The 19,842-nt window shown below is 41.2% G+C and overlaps 1 protein-coding gene across 1 annotated transcript in view; it reads left to right on the top strand.

The window, feature by feature from the left end:
- The window catches only part of adss2 (adenylosuccinate synthase 2), an 87,906-nt gene that overhangs the window by 27,614 nt on the left and 40,450 nt on the right, over nucleotides 1-19,842 (top strand). Inside the window, exons 2-3 of the mRNA XM_078557387.1 lie at nucleotides 15,126-15,228; nucleotides 18,968-19,036. Of these exons, the coding sequence (XP_078413513.1) occupies nucleotides 15,126-15,228; nucleotides 18,968-19,036 (172 nt within the window). The remainder of the gene's footprint in view (nucleotides 1-15,125; nucleotides 15,229-18,967; nucleotides 19,037-19,842) is intronic.

Below are 19,842 nucleotides of genomic sequence, written 5' to 3'. Positions count from 1 at the left end.
AAACGTTAAGTTTTTGTTTTCTTTCCATGGATGCTGCCAGACCTGCTGAGTTTTGCAAGCATTTTCTGTTCTTATTTCAGAATTCCAGCATCCACAGTATTTTGCTTTTACCTTAGTGTTTAATACTCGCAACCTTGCCCAAGTTTAATACTCGCAACCTTGCCTTTAAATCCTTTTTATAGTCTTAGAACGACAGAAAGGTTACGATGCAGAAAAAGGTCATTCAGCCCATTGTTTCTGCACTGGCCAAAAAAGAGGGGGGGGCAAAAAGAAACTAGCCGCTCATTTTAATTCCACTTTCTAGCACCTGGCCCATAGCCTTGCAGGTTATAGCACTTCAGGCGTAGATACAGGTACCTTTTAAATGAGTTGAGCGTGTCAGCCTCAACCACCAATTCAGACAGTGAATCTAGGTGCCCACCACCCTCTGGGTGAAAAAGCTTTTCCTCATGTCCCCTCTAATCCTTCTACCAATCACCTTAAATCTATGACCCCTGGTAATTGACCCATCAGCTAGGGGAAACGGGTAATTCCTTTCTACCCTATCTAGACCCCTCATAATTTTGTACACCTCAATTAGGCCACCCCTCAGCTGCCTCTGTTCTAAGGAAAACAATAGCCTATCCAAACTTTCCTCATAGCTGCAATTTTCGAGCCCTGGTAACATTCTTGTAAACCTCCTCTGTACTCTCTCCACAGCAATTATGTCCTTCCTGTAATGTGGTGACTAGAACTGTGCACACATTCCAGCTATGGCCTAACCAGTATTTTATACAGTTCCAGCATTACATCCCTTCTTTTGTATTTAATACCTCGTCCAATAAAGGAAAGCATTCCATTTGCTTTCTTTACCACCTTATCCGCCTGTCCTGCCCCCTTCAGGAACCTGTGGGCATAGACTCTCACTTCCTCAACCCCTCTCAATATCCTCCTGTTGAGTATTCCCTTGTTTGTCCTCCTCAAATGCATTACCTCACACTTTTTTCCGGATTGAATTCCATTTGCCACTTTTCCACTCATTCAACCAAACCATTGATGATATTCTGAAGACAACAGCTACCCTCTTCACTATCAAATACATGGCCAATTTTTGTGTCATCTGCAAATTTCCTGATCATGCCTCCCACATTTAAATCTTGCCCTCTCTATCTCAGTAACCTTATTCAGCTCTACATCTCTCCATCCCTCTGACTCTAGCCTCTAGTGCAAAAAACCTCCCTTTGCCTCAACATAAGCTGTCGTGCCTTCAGTTACCCCATGCTCTGGGATTCCTCCTGTAAACTTCTTTGTTTCTTCACCTAGTTTCAGACCCACTCTGATAATGCTTGTGGTCACCTCCTACCTAATACGCCCTCCTTTAGCTTGGTCTTTTTTTTGGAACTGCATTGGATGTTTTTATTAAATATTAAATGCTGGAAAATGCAAGTTGTGCACTGGAAAAATTTTTCAATTATCCAAATTAAGTGATTTTGGATTATTATCAAATTTTAGCTCCAGTCTTAAGAAATGCATTCTCATTTGAGTTTGTTTTGGCAGGGGGGAAATTGTCAAATTTAATTAATGGTTCACATATAATTCCCCTTTCCAAAGGAATTTTAAAGCACAAGAGCAGTACTGTTTTCATTTATACCAGTCATCCTGTGGCCATGCCCTCTAGGAACTGGATTGAGAATGACCATACACTTTTTGAGCTTCTGTCTGGGCTCGGGGCTCAGTCTGTGCTGACCTTGATACACATCTTTGTGAAAGGGTTCAAGATGGTAGAGCGGTACATTTCCTTGAAATCCAGGGCTGCCGCTCAGTGTAACCTTGATCACTTGAGTAAGCAACTAGTAATTGGTTCTCAGTTATCACTTCTAAAGAAACGTGAGATGCACTTGAAAATACCACCCATCCTAGGATCAGATTCATTCCCCGTTTTGATGCTTTAGTTTTACTCAGTAAAAGGTGCTACATAACGCAAGTTATTGAAATTTCAGGTGTCTTACAAGTGAACCAGTTCAGCAAGCTGTTTGTTGAAGGCGTACCAACTCATCAGCTAGCCTACCAAACGTGTTTTTCCTTGGGTGAATATTACCTTTAAGTCCAAACAAAAGCTATGTGGCTTTGAAATAGCCATTCGAAGAGGGATTGTGGCTGGATAGGAGCTCTTTGTGGAAGGTTCTCATTCAGCTGTGTTTGTTTAGTTGCTTTGCTGCTTCAAATGTCCTGAATATTTGTGGATTAGCAAACAGGATCTGATTCACTGCTATTGCAGTTTGTCTTATTTTAGGAATCATTTGTATTCCAACACTCTTGTGTTTATAATGTGAGGCTTCCTAAAACTTCCAAGAGTAGATCCCATTACTCATGTTCCTCTATTTTCTCATTAACCGCCACCCTTCCCCGCCCAACATATTCAGCCACAGGATGCACAATATTACACCATATTGGCTTAAATCCAATTTCATCTAAGGCATACAAAAACAAAATACTGTGGATGCTGGCAGCCTGAACTAAAAGCACAAAATATCAGAAATATTCAGCAGGTCTGGCACCATCTGTGGAGAGAGAGAATTTCAGGTTCGTGACCTTTCATCGGAATTGGAATAAAGTTAGAAATGTAATGGGTTTCGGACAAGTGAGTTGGGAAGGTGGGAAAAATAACAAAAGGGAAGGCCAGTGTTGGAGTGAAAGACAGGAGAGATTAAGTGATAGAGGAGTTCATGGTGCAAGGCCAGAGGGAGTGGTTATGGGCAAGTAAACTAAAGATGTGTCTATAGGAGGTGTGAATGACTGGTTTATGAATTGTGCCGTCTGAAAGCAAAGAAAGGGAGAAACGGAAGAAAATAACAAACCAGCAAAGGACAGGGAAACAAAATATGGTGGAGGCTATGACCTAAAATTGTTTATTTCAACGTTGAGTCCAGAAGACAGTAAAATTCCCAGTCAAAAGATGAGGTGCTGTTCTTCCAGCATGTGTTGAGTTTCATTGGAAGGTCAATGACAGAAAGGTCAGAGTGGGAGCAAGATGGAGAATTAAAATGACAGGTGACCGGAAATATGGGATGACACTTAAGGACTGACTGGAGGTGTTCTGAAAAAGCAGTCACCTGGTCTGCATTTGGACTCCTCGGTGTAGAGAAGGTCACATCATGATAAACGAATACAGTATACGAAACTGAAAAAAGTGCAGGTAAATTGCTGATCACCTGGAAGGAATGTTTGGGAATGCTTGGACGGTGAGGAGGGAGGAGGTAAAAGGGCAAGCGTTGCATCTCCTGTGCTTGCTTGGAAAGGTGCAGTGGGAAGCGATGGGATGCTGCGGGGTGAGAGCAAAGGGAACCCTATCGTGGTTCTGGGAGGGAGGGGAGGGGTGAGAGAAGAAGTATGGGAAATGGAATAGACATGGTTGAGGGCCTTGTCAGTCATGGGGGGGATTTCTCAGTTGAGGAAAGGGAAGACACATTAGAAGTGCTGGTACAGACATGTGGCAGAGACTGAGAAAGTGGGACGATGGAATAGAGTCCTTACAGGAAGTGAGTTGTGAGGCAGTATAGAATAGGTAATCCTTTTGATAGTGAGTTATGATATGGAATGCACAACCTGAGAAGATAGTGGAATCAGATTGAGTAGCAACTATCAACTGGGAATTGGATAAATTCTTGAAGAGGAAAAAAGTTAAAGGCCTTTGGGGAAAGAGAAGTGAGACTAATTGGATAGCTCTTTCATAGATCAAATTCCCTCCTGTGCCCTATCATCTGCTTGATTGCCAGTATCTAGGGAAAATTGGTGCCATTCTCTATATCTTCTACTTTCCTCCCTGAATCCCATCAAATGATTTGATTTGCCTTAACAGCATTGATCAATTTTTAGGAGGGTAGATGAGAAGTACACATCTAGAGGGGAAAAGTATAAAAATTGCCAGCATCTCTTTATAAATAATTGACTGTTTGAATTGGGAACAGCAAGCCCTGAATTTGCTTCTCTTTCTGCTCATGTAAGCTATTCAGGCTACCTGTGCTCTCCCCCAATTCACTTTTGTATATATTCATCAATTTGGCGGCATCCGCTTTAAACCAGATATTAAACACTGATCCTGTGCAACCTTTCTAATATTACTGTGATCATGGGTTGAGCTCTTATATGGATTGATGGATATTTTTTTGGTGGGACAGAACTTTTGGACTCTTCTCTCCCTCCTTTTCCTTCCGTCTGACCCCTACGCAGTTCATATATTTTTCGGCATGGATGGAGGCTATATGGCCCAGCATGCCCATGTTGGGTCTCTATAAGAGCTATCCAGTTAGTTGCATTCCTCATGACCCCTGCAGATTTCTCCTTTTCAAATATGTCCAATTACCTTTTGGAAGTTAATATTGAATCTGCTACCGATGTCCTTTCAGGCAGTACATTCTGGATCACAATAACCCGTAATGTAAAAAATAAAAATTCTCCATATTTCCAATTATCTCAAATCTGTCTTCCTGCCAGCGGAAACAGTTTCTTACTATTTACTCCATTAAAACCCATCATAATTTTGAACACCTCTATCAAATCTCCCCTTTACTTTCTCTGCTCCAAGGAGAACTATCCCAGTTTCTTCAGTGTCTCTACTGAAGATCTTTATCCCTGGTACCATTCTGGTATGTTTCCTCTGCACCTTCTTGCTGTCCAGTAAAATGTTAAATAATTTTCTTATCAACAAAGGTTTCCTGCACTGTTTTCAAAGATGCTGAATTTCTCTAGGCTGTGTTTTGTTGCAGAAATCTGATCTCCAAATTGCAGACCCTAGTTACAGATTGGGCTGCATGATTGACCGAATCTCTGCTGTACTATTCCCAGACCTCAAAATTTTACTAAAGTCTGATGATTCAAACATTTAATTAACTTAATGGCAGATTTTGTTTACTTTTATGCAGGGTGTTCACGCAGAGGACTAGCCAGTTGTGTCTTTGAGAAATTTTTCTGTTGTTGGCCTAAGCCCAGCATTGTGTCTGAGAATCTTATTAATCAATGCCATTGTAATGAGGAGAACCTCCAGCCAGTCTGAGACTGCTAATTATTATATTGGTGTTGGTTCTCCATGCAAAATGGCCTGTTTTCCTGGTTACTGTAGCTGTGGCCTTATTGAAATGCCTTTCAGAGGAAGGTGCTGTTTCCATCCAGTGCTGTACAAGCATGAGGGTGGACAAGGATGGAGTCATGGAACATGTCAGGTGTGACCACATGGCACTGGGGAAAACAAGCCCAAATACCAGGAAAGGGCCATGAAGCCTGTCTCATACAGCATTTGTGCAAACTTTGCACCTGGCAAGAAGCTGTTGGAATCGATGTACTGACTCCCTTGAAGTTAGAGTCAGAAGAGGGCAGCTCCATGGAGGTGGACAGGTGTTGATTCTGAAATGGCTGAGCATATTGTGGCCTGTGGAGAGTTCAAAGAGGAACAGGTGCCACAGTTTCTGTCATACAGAGTTTTGTTGCTGAATTTGATCGATGCAGTCTTGGTGCTGTGCAATGGAATGTGGTAGGCCAAAATCCAGACTCCGAGGTCTTGAAGAGGGAGTCATGCCCAAGGTGGGCATGCAGTTGGGCAGAGGGGAGCATGAAGTTTGGAGGTGAGACCAACTTGAGATAAAGATTGAGAATAGGCTGTCAAAGAAAGGGATATGAAAATGGCAGTTCTGAAGCAGAGTGATGGAAAATATGCTCTTGAAAACCAGAGGTCAAAGATGGCATGGAGAATTGGACTGAATGGATAGACAAGATTAACCAGGAAACCTGCATTTAGGAACACATGTTCCTACCTTCCTAAACCTGCACTTTTTAAAGACATAGCCAGATTTTTGTTTAATCATTCAAATCTTACTAATTCCTGTTCCTGCGTAGATTAAAAATGTAGTTGTCCAGATAACAACATTGCAGTGAGTACTTTCTCTTTAGAAATAGAATCATTTGGATAGTCCCACGGTCCTGGTATGTGGATTTGTGCTGTTCTAAATACCTGCAGTTCATCAGTCAAGGTGGAACCAGAAGAATCTCATGTCAATAACCTTGTTGCCAACAGAAGCACAAAATCTGTTTGTTGCCAAACTGCAGCATTGTTCTTTAACATTTCAATGTAGCTGTTGATATTATCTCAAAGGTTGTTAAATCCATTGCATGATTCATGTTATTTTTCCCTTCCCTGTTTTCTTTCTGTCTTGTACTAAAAAAATCAACAAATGCTCTGCAAAATATGCGGATTGCAATTGTTTGACTGTACAAAATCGGCTAAAATTAGATCAACTCACCGTTGTCCAACAGAACTCACTGACTGACACAGGTATCTTGGCAAATGTCATCTTAATTCATGCCCCAATTTTAGTCGAAAACACTTTGCATACAATGCAGATCAATGTGCTTTACCTGTATATTTACTGAAATGTTTACCACCATTCAGAGCGGAACTCTTGCAGCCTTTCTCTTTCACCAAAGCTTGGAATAGCATGAATTTAGCAGGAACAGCACATCTTAGTGCAGTTTCTGGGTTTCTGTCCAGTAGTTAGAAGCAGTGTTCTGACTTCATCAGAGTAATTGTGATGAATGTTGACTCAGTGAGATGCACCAGACCTACCCTGCTCTCTAAATCCGTATTTATATTGGATGCTGCTTGTCCTTTGAAATGATGTTTCTTGTTTGAGATGCTCAATACTGGTTGGATTTGTTTTCCTCCGCTGCCCTGCTTGAACAGACCATGATTATAGCTTCCCTCTTCAAAGATTGTTGCTGGTGTTACCATAGTTCTAAAGCCTGCTGTTCTTCATCGATGTTCTATACCATTTCAGTACATAGCCAAGGGGGAACAGCCCACGCAACTGTCAAAAACAAGTAATGTGTACGTGGCTTTTTGTCTTGTCATTTTACTGATGAATACTCAAAAAGATTTAAATATACAGGCTTATGCTTTGCAGATATGAGTATTGAGATCATGTGCCCAATGATAGTGCCTGTTACTTATGTTTTATTAACTAATGAAAAATGCAGTTAGCCACATCTAGATTTCCAATCAGCCACATATGGTCAACACACTGGATAACACTGGACTAGCACTCAGTTGTACTGTAGTTGAACCTATGTGTTATGATGTAATTTGACTAACTTGGTTAGGAGTGGTGTCGATGGAACTGGGTTAAGTTTTTGGGAAATTTATGCCTTGCCTATGTCTCCTTCCCCCACCCAACTATATCTTTGTTCTCTTGTTATGCGCCAAAGACAAACCTGTGACCTGGCTTTTAAGAGTTATCTTTAGCTTATCATATTTTTGTTGCTGCCGCCTCATAAACACAAGCATTAAGTGTTTAGTATGTTAGGATAAACTGCAGAAGAAGATGAAGCTTGTAGTGCTGTATGCTTTAAATGTGGATCCGTTGTGAATTTTCCTGTAGGTTTAGTACTGGCAAGGTAACAAAAAAGGAGGTGCGTTAATACATATCTAAACTTAGCAACAGAACTTGAGAGGATCTGCAGCATGTGCAAGATTGGGTTCCTGTGATATGTAGTTTGAAAGACCTGCCGTTGCTGAAGTTGACTTTTATAGCCTGTATAAGTTACAGCGTTTAATAGCTTCAACACCAGGCTAGTGCTCAGTACTTGCACAGGAACGTGCTTTGGCTCCAGGATATTCTTCCAATCTGTCATTGTATATGATTGCACAAACATACCTTAAAACTTTTATACTCTGCAAAAGAACAACTTTAGCAATGGCAGGAGTTTTCCTTATGTATATAATGGGGTTGTATGCAATCTGTATGTCCATGACATCAGATTGGCTGAGTGTAAAACCAAAATTCAAAAACGTGTGTTAGAATTTCAGATAAGTGTGGCCAAGTTATGCTTGGAGTGATTTTAGCTGCATTTTTGAACCAGAAAGCAAAAGCTCAGCACAGCACTTAGCTCATATCCTGGAAGGCAAGGAAGTAGAGTCAAACAATTGCTGTGTCAACTTGTTGCTCCTGATGAATAATTTGAGGTCGTGAGAACACTGTGATAGTTTGTCATATGTTGATTTTGCTGCCCATTATGGGAAATCAAATGCTTATCAGTTGTACTCCCTGCCTGCTTACAATTCAAGAAATCCACTTGGTCTTTATTGATTTTTAAAGCCTTAATTATTTTTTTTAAAAAGCCAGTCGCAAAGGAAAGACTTGAAAATCTCTGCACAATATTTCACCGGCATGGAGACATCCTCATTCTACTTGCCGATCTTACAGGTGCCAGTTTTTGACTTCAAATCGGCACAAGTTTTTGAGACAATTACATTGGCCCCAATTGAGATTGTTTCCAAAGATTTTCAAATGCACTGAAGCAGTTGAATGCACTCTCAGTTATGCTGCACCTAGATCTGAGTGTCCCTGAAGCTATAGAATCACATGATATTAGAGTTTTAACTCTCTTTGTGGATTAGAAAAATTGATGAACTTACATCTATGCCAGAGTGGCACTAATCAATTTATTCAGAAAACTGTTAGCAATTTCATTTTGCTGAGCATTATCTGCTGAAAGGGTGAAAGAAGAAATATTCTCCCCATTGATGCTTCTACACGTGTATATTTCAAAATATCCTAGATGCCTGCGTTAAAATTAAAGCACATTAGTTTGCCCTTCCCTCTGGATTGGTTCTTTGTACCATCAGCCAATTATAAAACCATCTGTCATTCTGATCTCTCTGCGTGGTAGGATGTGTATTGTTTAGAAAAAATTGTGGGTGTATTTATCACATTTTAAGAACTCGTCAACAAAGTGTCTGGGTGTGTTACTGCTTATCTTTGGCCTACTTCCTTGCCTTGCAGAATATAAGCTAAGTTCTGTGCTTAGCTTTTGCTTTTTGGTTCAAAAATGCGGCTAAAATCATTCCAAGTGTAACTTTATTGTGTGAACTTGATGAATTTGAGCCACTCTGGGTCCTTATCCAGAATATTGCAGTCAACAAGTAAAACATTTATGCATTAAAATACTAGCATTTAGCTGCCAAGAATATTGGTGCTTTTTTCTGCCAGGATGTTAGTAACCACTATAAATCTCTCCTAACAACCTGTTCAAAGTATCAGCTTTCAAGCTGGTGGCAGTGTTCTTTCGGTGGCAGCTCACTTGAGATAGAAGAGATCCTCTAACTGAAATAAACTAGCTGATGAAATCTGAGATAAAAGCAAAAGTTTGCAAATGCTGGAATTCTGAAACAACCAACACACTCTTCGTTTCCTACGACTCCCTTACACGCGTACACAGTAGATGCAGCATCTGCCCTTTTACCTTCTCCCTTCTCACCGTCCAAGGCCCCAAACATTCCTTCCAGACGAAAGAGCAATTTACTTGTGCTTGTTTCAATTTAATATGTTGTGTTCACTGTCGCGATGTGGCACATCTTTCAATCCTTAATCGTGACCCTGAGTTTACAGTTGCTGCCATTTTAATTCTCCATCTTGCACCCAGCTTGACCTTTCCTGACCTTGGCCTCCTATAGTGTTCCAATGAAACTCGACGCAAAACTTGAGGAACAGCACATCATCTTTAATCTGGGCACTTGACAGCCTTCTGGACTCAACACTGAACTCAACTATTTTAAATCATAACCTCTTTCCCCACATTTTGTTTCATGTTTTTTACTGGGTTGGTTTTTTTCTCATTTTGTTCTTAATTCCTCTCTGCGTTTGGATGACAGCTATCCTGACATTGACCCCTCCTCTGGAAACACCATTTGTTTCTTTATTTGTCCCATAACCACTCCCTTTGGAGTGGCCTCGCACTATGAAACATTTGCCATTTAATCTGTCCTGCCTGCTACCCTATCACAGATCTTCCCTTTCGTTGTTCTTCCCCTCCCCCTTGCCCCAGACTTTCACTTGCTCAAAACCTATTACATTTCTAACTTTCCTCAGCTCTGATGAAAGGGCAAAGACCTGAAAGGCTAATAAATACATGGAAAAACTCAGCAACTGTGGAGAGAGAAATAGAGTTAATGTTTCAAGTCCAATATGACTTCTTCGGAACCCAGACCTAAAATGTTAACTCTGATTCTCTCTCCACAAATGCCATGAGACCTTCTGAGTATTTCCAGCGTTTTGTTTCTTATAATTGAAGAAATCTTTGAGCTTTTGCAGGATAACATATATAACTTGTCCTTAACAAAAACAGAATTACCTGGAAAAACTCAGCAGGTCTGGCAGCATCGGCGGAGAAGAAAAGAGTTGACGTTTCGAGTCATGAGGACTCGAAACGTCAACTCTTTTCTTCTCCGCCGATGCTGCCAGACCTGCTGAGTTTTTCCAGGTAATTCTGTTTTTGTTTTCGATTTCCAGCATCCGAAGTAGTTTTTTGTTTTTATATAAGTTGTCCTTGCTACTTATATGAAGAGTAAAATTATTGCCCGGAGAGAAAGAGAATTTTGTTAAAGCCACTTGGGCCCCCAGCTCTGCAATTCTGCCCTGAGACCTCTGTGGCCCATTAACTCCTGACTCCCTCCTCTTAAAACCAACCTCTTTGGCCAAGCTTTTGGCTAACTCTCCTAATCTCCTCCTTTGGATAGGTGTCCCTTTTTCCATATGCCTCTGCGAAGCACCCTGGGGCATTTTCTATGTTAAATGTATAAATGCAAGCTGTTGGTACAAAGCACTTTGGAAAAGAAATAAACAGACAGAAATTCCACTGAATTAAATGTTATCAGTGGCATGCTATTTTAAATGTAATTCAGTGCTGGACAAAAGTTTGTAAAGTGCTCTGGATGAGACTTATCCAAAGCTGTGGGATGTGAGCATATTCTGCAACAATTGCATTGCTTTGCTATTCAGATCCTTTGCCATTTTACAATAACTGGATACTCTGTTTGCACGGAAGAGCACTCAAAGCAGATACGCATTTAATGTGCCTTGAGTGATTGGGCAGATGGAGGCAGGTATCAATCAAATGTACAAGTTTTTTGAGCAGGCTTGTCCAACCTATTCGTTTGGGAGGCCACGTTTCCATTTTTCTCTCACTCAAAGGGGCTGAGGAGCAAATTTTGGAAAGATAAGTTTGGGTGCAATGTTAAACTGAATTTCAAAAAAACATTGTGGTATTAAGAAAAGAAACAACTTGCTGAGCAAAAATAAAGCAATGTCAAAGCAATAAATTAAGTTTTAAAAAAAGAATAATTAATAAAAATCACCAAAGTGTGAGGGGGTCTGAGTGTGTGTGCCAGGCTCACTCCCCACTCTCTCACCCTCAGTCATACACAGTGTGTGGTGGTGAGAGAGACTGAGTAAGGCAGACAGATGCGCACACTCTCACTCCCCACCCACGCACACGCACTCTGTCTTGCTCCCACACGCCCACACACTCTCATTCCCACACACACACACACTCACTCCCACACACACACGCACTCACTTTCTCATTCTCTCACACACACGCACTCTCTCTCACACACACAAGTGCATGCACTCACTCTCTCATTCCCATTCATGCTCTCACTCTCTCATGAGCTCTCGCACGCACTCCTTAACTTGCTCTCTCAATCACCCCCACACACACGCATGCACTCACTCTCTCACTCCCACAGCAGCCACCAGCAGCCAGCCTCACCTTCCTGGGGGCCCCCCCGTGCTCTTGCCACCCCTCTCTCTGTTCCCTCCTGCCACCTTGCCTGAAACTAAACCTCTTTCTCTCCAGCTAACTCTCAGCCACTGGCAGCAAATGCTGGAGAGAAGTGGACTGTCATTGGGGGAGCAGCTCCTTGCAGAATCTTGCACTCCAACTTACCTGTTTGAAAACTGGTTCTGGGAGCTGCATAAAGGTGCTTTAGGGGCTGAACAAGCCTAGTGTTAGGGGCTGAACCTTTTTATATTCTTCAGTAGACCCATCCCTTTTTAGGTGGAAGTTCTGGTTGCTCAGTGAAACTGGTTCTATTGCAGAAGTAGCATTAATGAAAGATAGAAACTCAAATGGGAACAACAAGCTGTCGCCATTAAAGTTCAAGGTGCAGAATGGAGAACTAACATAAAATTCTGTGTAGGTAATAATAGTTGGAATATTTGGAACTGGAATGCGAGTCATGCTAAATTGCTTGAGGTTTGATGCCCTTCCAGCACTAATTCCCATGTTACTCACCAGTCATTCCTTATTATCTGCAGCAGGGTGAGTAAAATCTAATAAACATTTACAATCAAGCTTTTTCTGATTAAGCTCTATTTGACATTATTAAGGAGCTCTCTAATAATTAAAAAGAAAACAGCTCTCCCTCAAGAAAATTTAGCAGTTCCAGTGTTGCCATTGGATATCCTAAATTCATTGACCAAACTGCTGCAGAACAAATCTGACTTGAGCCACCATGCTTAATGTTGTACATTATACCTCTTGTGTAGTATTTTTAATCCGTTAACTTGTAATGCTTCCCCACGCACCATACACCTACTAGCACTAATGAGAAAAAAGTTGCACTTTAGCACTTTACAACCAATGGATTACTTTTGAAGTGTATTCACGGTGTTATGTACGCAGTTTGCACCCAAAGTCTTACAAATTGTAAATAAATGAATGGCTAGATAATCAATTTTTCTGTGGAATTTTTGAGGGAAGAGTGCCATGCGTCACCCTCTTTCCAGACAAACTCCCAAACATGTAAGAATTGAATCTGTTATCTAATTATACTCCTGGACACTTTGCAGTGTAAGTGGACATAGTACAAAAATTTCACATGCTGACCATTTGAGCTTTATGCAGTCCCCGTGACACCACTGCATTCCTTGGCTCAAGGCAACAAATCTGTTCCTGTGGCTCTGATAATTCTGTCAGTAACTTGCTGTGTGTAAGGATGATTTGGGATAATAACACCACCTCCCTTCCCCTATGATAGTTGATCATCTTGCTTCCTAGGTCTCCCTGACCCTGTCCCCAGCCTTGTAGAGAAACTTGGGCCTTTGCTTGTCATCTCTTACTGACAGATGGATGAGCTTGTCTTATCTCATATCATGAGCTAACACTTGAGCTTTATTGGTGTGTGCAGGTTTGTTGTGTGATATTAGACCTGTCATGTTTTCATCAATGCTGAAAACAAGTGTTGAAGTGTTTAAAGTCTTGTCCCTTCCCCATACGATCAGGTATGGTTTCATGGGTAGGCCATGATTCACATGTGGCCCAGAACCAAAAGATTTCTTGTGTGCTTTTTTAATGGCGTGCTCTTGTCACACGCTCCACTAAAGACCCAAAATATCCTTTCATCTAGGGAAAGGGGGTTTACAACATTGCGATTGCTGGCAGCGTACATGGTTACTGGATGTCAGGTCAATATGCAGCTGTCCATTGTTGGTGCAAAAAATGTTGAACAGTGGGATTTGTTGCTCATCAGTGCCGTGCATTACTGAAAGAGTGTTAATCTGGCTGTCTTGTTCTTATCTTTATTGCTACTATGTTGGCGAAGGCATCGTTATTCAGTGCCAGAGGATTTGAACTTGTAGCCTAGCTGTTTTATAATGTTCACTGGTGTTGTTGACAAGCCTTGCTTACTGTGTTGGGGTAGGTGGTGGTTGGGGGGGGGGGGGTGGGAGGATGGGGGGGAGAGAGGACAAGAATGTGAGCAGGCAATGCTATGCACAATACGTTTCATGCTCTGAATTTATCACTTCAAATTGATCCCATCACTGCTGACAGACTATAAACACAAGTATTGCCTCCACTTTAAAATAGTTACATAGTTCAAATGTTCTCTTGCAGGCACAAGAAGTTTTGAAGGACGGTGTCTATAACAATTCTAATGGAATGTTTTTCACCAGTCAAGTGGATATATCATGAAATTTCACTTACCCACCTATCACATATTACTGAAGCACTGAAGAGGTGGGGTAAGATACACTACAGCAGTGTATCATTCACACACCAGTAGAATTTCGGTAATGCCCCAGTGACTATAAAAATAATTAGTAATAAACTGTGCTGAAAATGTTTTATTATTATCATGTTTCTTTTGCTAAACTTGCAACTTGAAGGCTGGAATCAGAACTTGTCTTTCAGCCACCATTTTTTATTAAACTTTCCCTCCTGTTTTAGTCCCTTGCTTTCCTGGAAATGCCAGTTAGTATTGTGGTATGGTTCCACAGATGTGAACCACTTCATGTGTGAGCCAAAACAGTAGTATCAGAAAGCTAGTTGACTGTGGCTACGTAACGAGCACAAGACCTACCCTGCCAATCCTTTGCCTGATGCCTCCATGTTCGAGTCGGTGTCACTGTTAGTCAGGAGCAGGAACCCTATATAACTTACTTAATCCCAGGTAACCCTGTGCAGTCACTTAAAAGTACTGATATCAATTGTAATGTCCTTTAACCTGCCTTCCCCATGTGTTCACTGACCTACCATAGTTCCCAGTCCAGCAAAACCTCACTTTTAAAGTTCTCATTCTTGTTTTCAAATCCCTCTAGAGCCTCACCCCCCCTCCCTATTTCCTCTTGCCCTACAATCCCCACAATCTCTGTGCACTCCCAATTCTGACCATTTGCACCTCCTCTATTTTGATCATTTCACCAGCTTTCAACTGCCTAGAACCTAAACTCTGAACTAACCACCTTAAATATATGTATCTCTCTCTCCTCCTTTAAGATGCTGCCTAAAACCTGCCTCTTTGACCTCATTTGCCTTAATATGTCTTTGTAGCCTGGCGTTGAGTTTTGTTTCATAATGCTCCTGTGAAACACCTTGGGATATTATACTAGATAATGATGCTATATAAATGCATGTTGTTGTGAGATCAGCTAACTGAGTACAGATCTGAATCTTATGCTCTCTATGGCTGAGCTACATCTTTCCCTTTCCAATCAGAGGCACAAGGGAAGCTCAATCAGTGAGTTCAAGAGTTCTAATCCTATGGTTGACCAACACTAGAACTCCACTAGCTCAATTAATTAACTCTTCCTGTCGCACAAGTCTGCAAAGCTGCAGTAGTGCATGAAGTAAACTTTATGATCTAGAGGAGAGTTGAGACATGTCAAGTCTTCAAACTGTTGCCTCTTCACCCAGAAATGCACAAACATGTGAACACTCAGCTCACAGAGGGTGCCGAGGAGTTTGTGAGTTGAAATGTAAGGTGAGCAAAGCAGACAAATATACATGTTTCATTAAACCTCTTTTGTCACACACAGGGTGGAAACAACGCTGGCCACACTGTCGTAGTCGACTCAGTTGAATATGATTTTCACCTTTTACCCAGTGGGATCATCAACCCTAATGCTATTGCCTTCATTGGTAAGTTTTCAGGTATCTATTTGCCTACAGCAATAAACCTCATCTAATCATTTTCTGGTTTGGCTGAGAAGTGTCTGTCACAGCTTAAAGGCACCCTTGGAGGTTTGGATGAACAAATACCAATGTCAGATGTAGACCTAAAGTTGCTGTTGTGACCCGCTATAAAAGGAATTTACAGCCTCAATTCCATCAGTTATATGTTCTGCTGTTTAGTAGCAAGCAGTTGAAAGTCCTCCCCACCACCCCTCCCACCTTAATTAGTTTCTGTGCCCTTTCTTAGTTATCTACCAGGAACGGGGTTGAGTCACTCTCTCCTCCATTTCTCTTACTCCTCTCTTGTAGTATGCAAGGACAGTACAATTGGGTGTTCTTTTTTAAATTGAACTTGTGCTTGGGAAATTCGGAAACATTAGGCTTGATTTTACATTTTCGGCAGGGTGAGGAAGGCAGAATGGCAAGTGAGTAATCCGCTCACTCCTATCCCCATCGTCTCAGCTTGGCGAATCAAACATTGGACAACCAATTAGTGGCAGCCCAATGGGAAAGTGGCCAATTAACAATGCAAGGGTGGGCTCTGTACCCAATCGGGAATTTAGGCCAGGATGTCATGTGGCAGAGGGGTAATGCCACGAACAGAAAGTTGGTAATGGCTACAAGTTTAAAGGCCTCGTCCTCTGAGTCTGTCTTTATTTCTTAAGGAAGGCTCAAAAAAGTCAGTAAATAAAGTCAGAAATCATATGCATACCTTCTCCAGGAGAATCTGCTGCTCCATGCAACCATGCTTCTGGTGGCTGGCCTTTTCCACCACCCTCGTGCCACCTCATCATAGCTGCTGTAAAGCACTCCCAAACCTTTTCCCGTCTGATGCCCGAAAAATTGCAGACAGTTGGGCCAATAGCTTGTTAATTGGCAATTTCAAAATGGTGGCCACCTCCTGATTTCTACGCCTGCTTGCCTTCCATAACTTCAGTGACTGGTTTGATGATGTCATGTTTCCAACCCGACATCATCATGCCCTATCTCACCAAGCAAGGTGGGGCGGGGGCCGCCTGATTTGTGGCAGTAAAATCCAGGTGGGACTCCTGATTCCTCACCAAGAATTGTTTTGCTGGCGCTTGTATTTTTAAAGTCATGTAAAGGAATGTCAGGACTATAGAATTGGTGAACTGATTTCCTGAAATAGCGCAGAAATGGAAGGTGGAGACTCTTCTGCATAATTGAGGCAGCTGAACAAGGTAAGACACATTGGGCACTTGGAGGCTGCAGTGCTGGTTTTGAGAGAATGAGACTATATAGACCTACACTAGCTCTTTCAAAGAGCCATTGTGGGCACGATGGACCAAATGGCAGCCACCTTCTATGCTATATAATTCTATAAGCCCAATGCCATTTCTAATTTCAGAAAAAAGTAGTTTTTATAACTTTAGAAGTTGATATTCAGAAAATCAGATTGCACAGCTGTTTCTTTAACTCAAATAATTATCTCTATGGCAGTCATAGCAGGTCCCTTGTCCAGCATTTTCTAACCTTCATAGACAAACTGCCATGTTGTCATGAGGTTATGAATATCTTGGCAGCTGTGCACTGTAGGAATAATGGTATTTGGGCCAACATACATGTGTGACGCTTCTTAATTTATCATTTTAAATTGTCCCCATCAGTACCACTTTTGCAATCAATGGCAATTTGTAGCCAACAATGCATTTAATTATACCACAGAATGTTTTAATCCAATTCAAGTGAATGCAATACTGCCCAACATTCTGTTTTACTGAAATCCAAGTGAAAGCACTTACTGGCTTTTATATTGGCTGTACATTGAAGCTATAAATCAGACTGTGCATCATCTGTATTGTGTTGATATGTTGGTCTCAATAAGCTGACGGTGAGTAAGTTATTTGAATTTAGTGAGGTGTCCACAGCTTCTGCAGTTCTGTAGCCTCCTTTCCTAAAGAACTTCATTCCATATTTCACTGCAAAGAAAGATGGATGTTGGGGATAAATATTTAATTTGTTAAGGCAGTAAAATCTTGACTGAGATTGTGATAACGTAATTTGGTAAATCGTGGCCATCTGTATCTCAGTTACGTTTTTGGCTAATAACTTTAGAATTCTCATTGAGGTGGCATTTGTTTGGGACAGCACATGTTTGGATTGCATCCCATAACATTTGGATCAAAGACTTGTAAAGAACCCATTTTTTATTTTTCTTAGACTGTGGTTTTAAAAATTGGACTGTGGCTTTAAAAACTACCCTAGCTGCAGTTGAAAGACATGTTCACTGGAACAGGATGGGGAATATACAATGTAGCTATCTCCTGGATAGGGTGTGCCAGGCTGGACAAAGTGGTGCCGGAAAGGGGTCCTGAACTAAGGAGAACAGCCTAGCAAAAATGTTTTAATTGGCTCCTGATCAGGCGACCAAAGTTTTGTGTGATAGCAGTGAGCAGAGAGATCCTAGCCTGCAAAGAGAACACACCTAAAACCTCTCCTGCGTGTGTATGATTTCAGTAAATCTACAAGGCTAGCTAGCTGGTTTGTTCTTCATATCTCTGTAACCAGCTCTGTCTGGGGAAAAAAAAACCCTGTCAAGAGGAAAAATCACCAATAGAGACATTGAAAAGCAAGTTTTTCAACCACTGAACCACAGACTGAAAGTGCTGGGAGACCACCTTGTGTCATCAACAACAAACTGCAAGGAATTTGGAAGACATCAATCAAAATCAACCCAACTAACCCTGTACTCTGGATTGGTGCTATTGAACTGTTTTATCTCACTCTTAAAATCCATGTGGGGTGGGGGTGGGACGTGTATAGGGGTTTAAGAAAGGATAGGGTTTAAATTATTGAGGTAGAAATTAGCAGTTCATATTTCTTTTTCCACCAGTTAAAGACTATTTGTTCAATAAACAGTTATTTACTTTTTAAGATTATAAACTTGGTGCTCGTATTCTGTTAGCCTAAATTCAACAGTTAGGTAGAATTGGGGCAAACTGGTGGTTTGGTCAAACTTTTCACATTTGTCGTGGCTCGGGGAACATTGGGGCTTGATATTACAGTGCAGTATCCCCAGTGAGTCATGGGAAAGTGCTTTTTGCATAGTTTCTTATTGCAGTGTGTGTGTGTGTTTATATTTAATTACTGTAATTATCCAATATTTAAAAGCCACACCAAAACATGGGTTGGACAAGCTACTACTATTGGTAGCTCAGTAGTGAAGAAACATTCCAGTTTAAGGTGCTGGCTGATGCTTGAGAATTCAACTTTGAGCTCCAGACGCTTTGTTGTTTTACAGTAATGGGACAGTTCCACAAATGATAATGGACAAATAGAATCAAAGTCTTGAAAAAGAAAATGCAACAAATTTAATTGTATTATATTTTTATCTTTGTGCCGCTGACTGCTTTTTTTAAAGCCAAATTGAGAAATTGAGCTAGTAGGTTATTCCAAGAAATTATAGTTACTGCCCTTCCTTCCTGTTTGCGACAAACTTTTCCTGCCTCTCCAATAACTTGGCCAGAATTAATAAAAGTCATCCTCAAGGGAAATCCAATTGTCATTGCCATTGGACACTGGGATTTGAACATGGATTTCCCATTCAACAGCATTATTCACACCAAGTCCATCTTCTCTTCTTTTCCTTTTCATTTTGTCTGCATCCTGTGTCGTGGTTAACTTGTGTATTTTTTTTAAGAGGTGCTGTTATTTTTTTCATTAGCTAACTGTTTGTGTTCTGTAGGTAATGGAGTGGTCGTTCATCTACCGGGTCTCTTCGAAGAAGCTGCAAAGAATGCGAAGAAGGGAAATGGTTAGTACAGCAGATTTGAGGCTGACCTGGGAGTCCAAGTATATTAGTATGACTGGTAATGGGAGAACAGCAGTGCGTGGTTACTTCCAGTGCAAAAATGGCAGCAGGAGTCCTTTCTGCCTCTGATTTCATGTTTGCTGCCGCTGTTCTTTCAATAAGCAGCAGCTCACTATATTCCTGCAGGAAGCTCATCTTTTGAAATTGGAAGTTATTTTCTATTTTTCCTTTTTCTGCTCTCTTCAGGTGCAGGCATCTACTTGGGTAGACGGTGCAGCTTGTCAAATGTGCCCTTCCGTTTTGTTCACCTTGGCAGCTGTGTTAATCCCAGTTCCCTGGCCCTTTTTCCCATATCCCTTTTAAAACCCTTATTTCCCGAGTAAGAACAGCATCAATCTCCCTTTCAGTTAACGAGTTGATTCTGCATCAGTGGCTTCCTGGTACTGTGATTTCCACGTATGAAGTAATTATTTCTGGATTTATTCTTCACCATCTTAGGTCAAATTTAATTTTTATGTCTGCTCTTATTGAGTCATTATGGCACAGAATTTAAGACTATTGTGACAAGAAAGAAAGTGTTCTGATGCTGGCAAAAGTGGATAATTTGCACTCTTAAGCCAGATAGTTTCAAAATAGCTAGAGTTAAGATGGTGGTTATCTTTCCATGCCAAAATTCAACGAGGAGTTCAGAATAGGGTATCTGGGTGAAAGCTGCAATATTGGTCCATTGAACAGCATTTTAAGTGTTAACATCAACTCATCCTAATCAGACTGAAGTGGCTTAATTCCATATAAAAATAAAACAGATT

Source organism: Cetorhinus maximus, chromosome 14 (assembly GCF_964194155.1).
Source record: "Cetorhinus maximus chromosome 14, sCetMax3.hap1.1, whole genome shotgun sequence".
NCBI classification, from domain to species: domain Eukaryota; kingdom Metazoa; phylum Chordata; class Chondrichthyes; order Lamniformes; family Cetorhinidae; genus Cetorhinus; species Cetorhinus maximus.
Note: the sequence above shows the minus strand (reverse complement) of the source record. Positions and strands in the feature narration are given on the sequence as shown.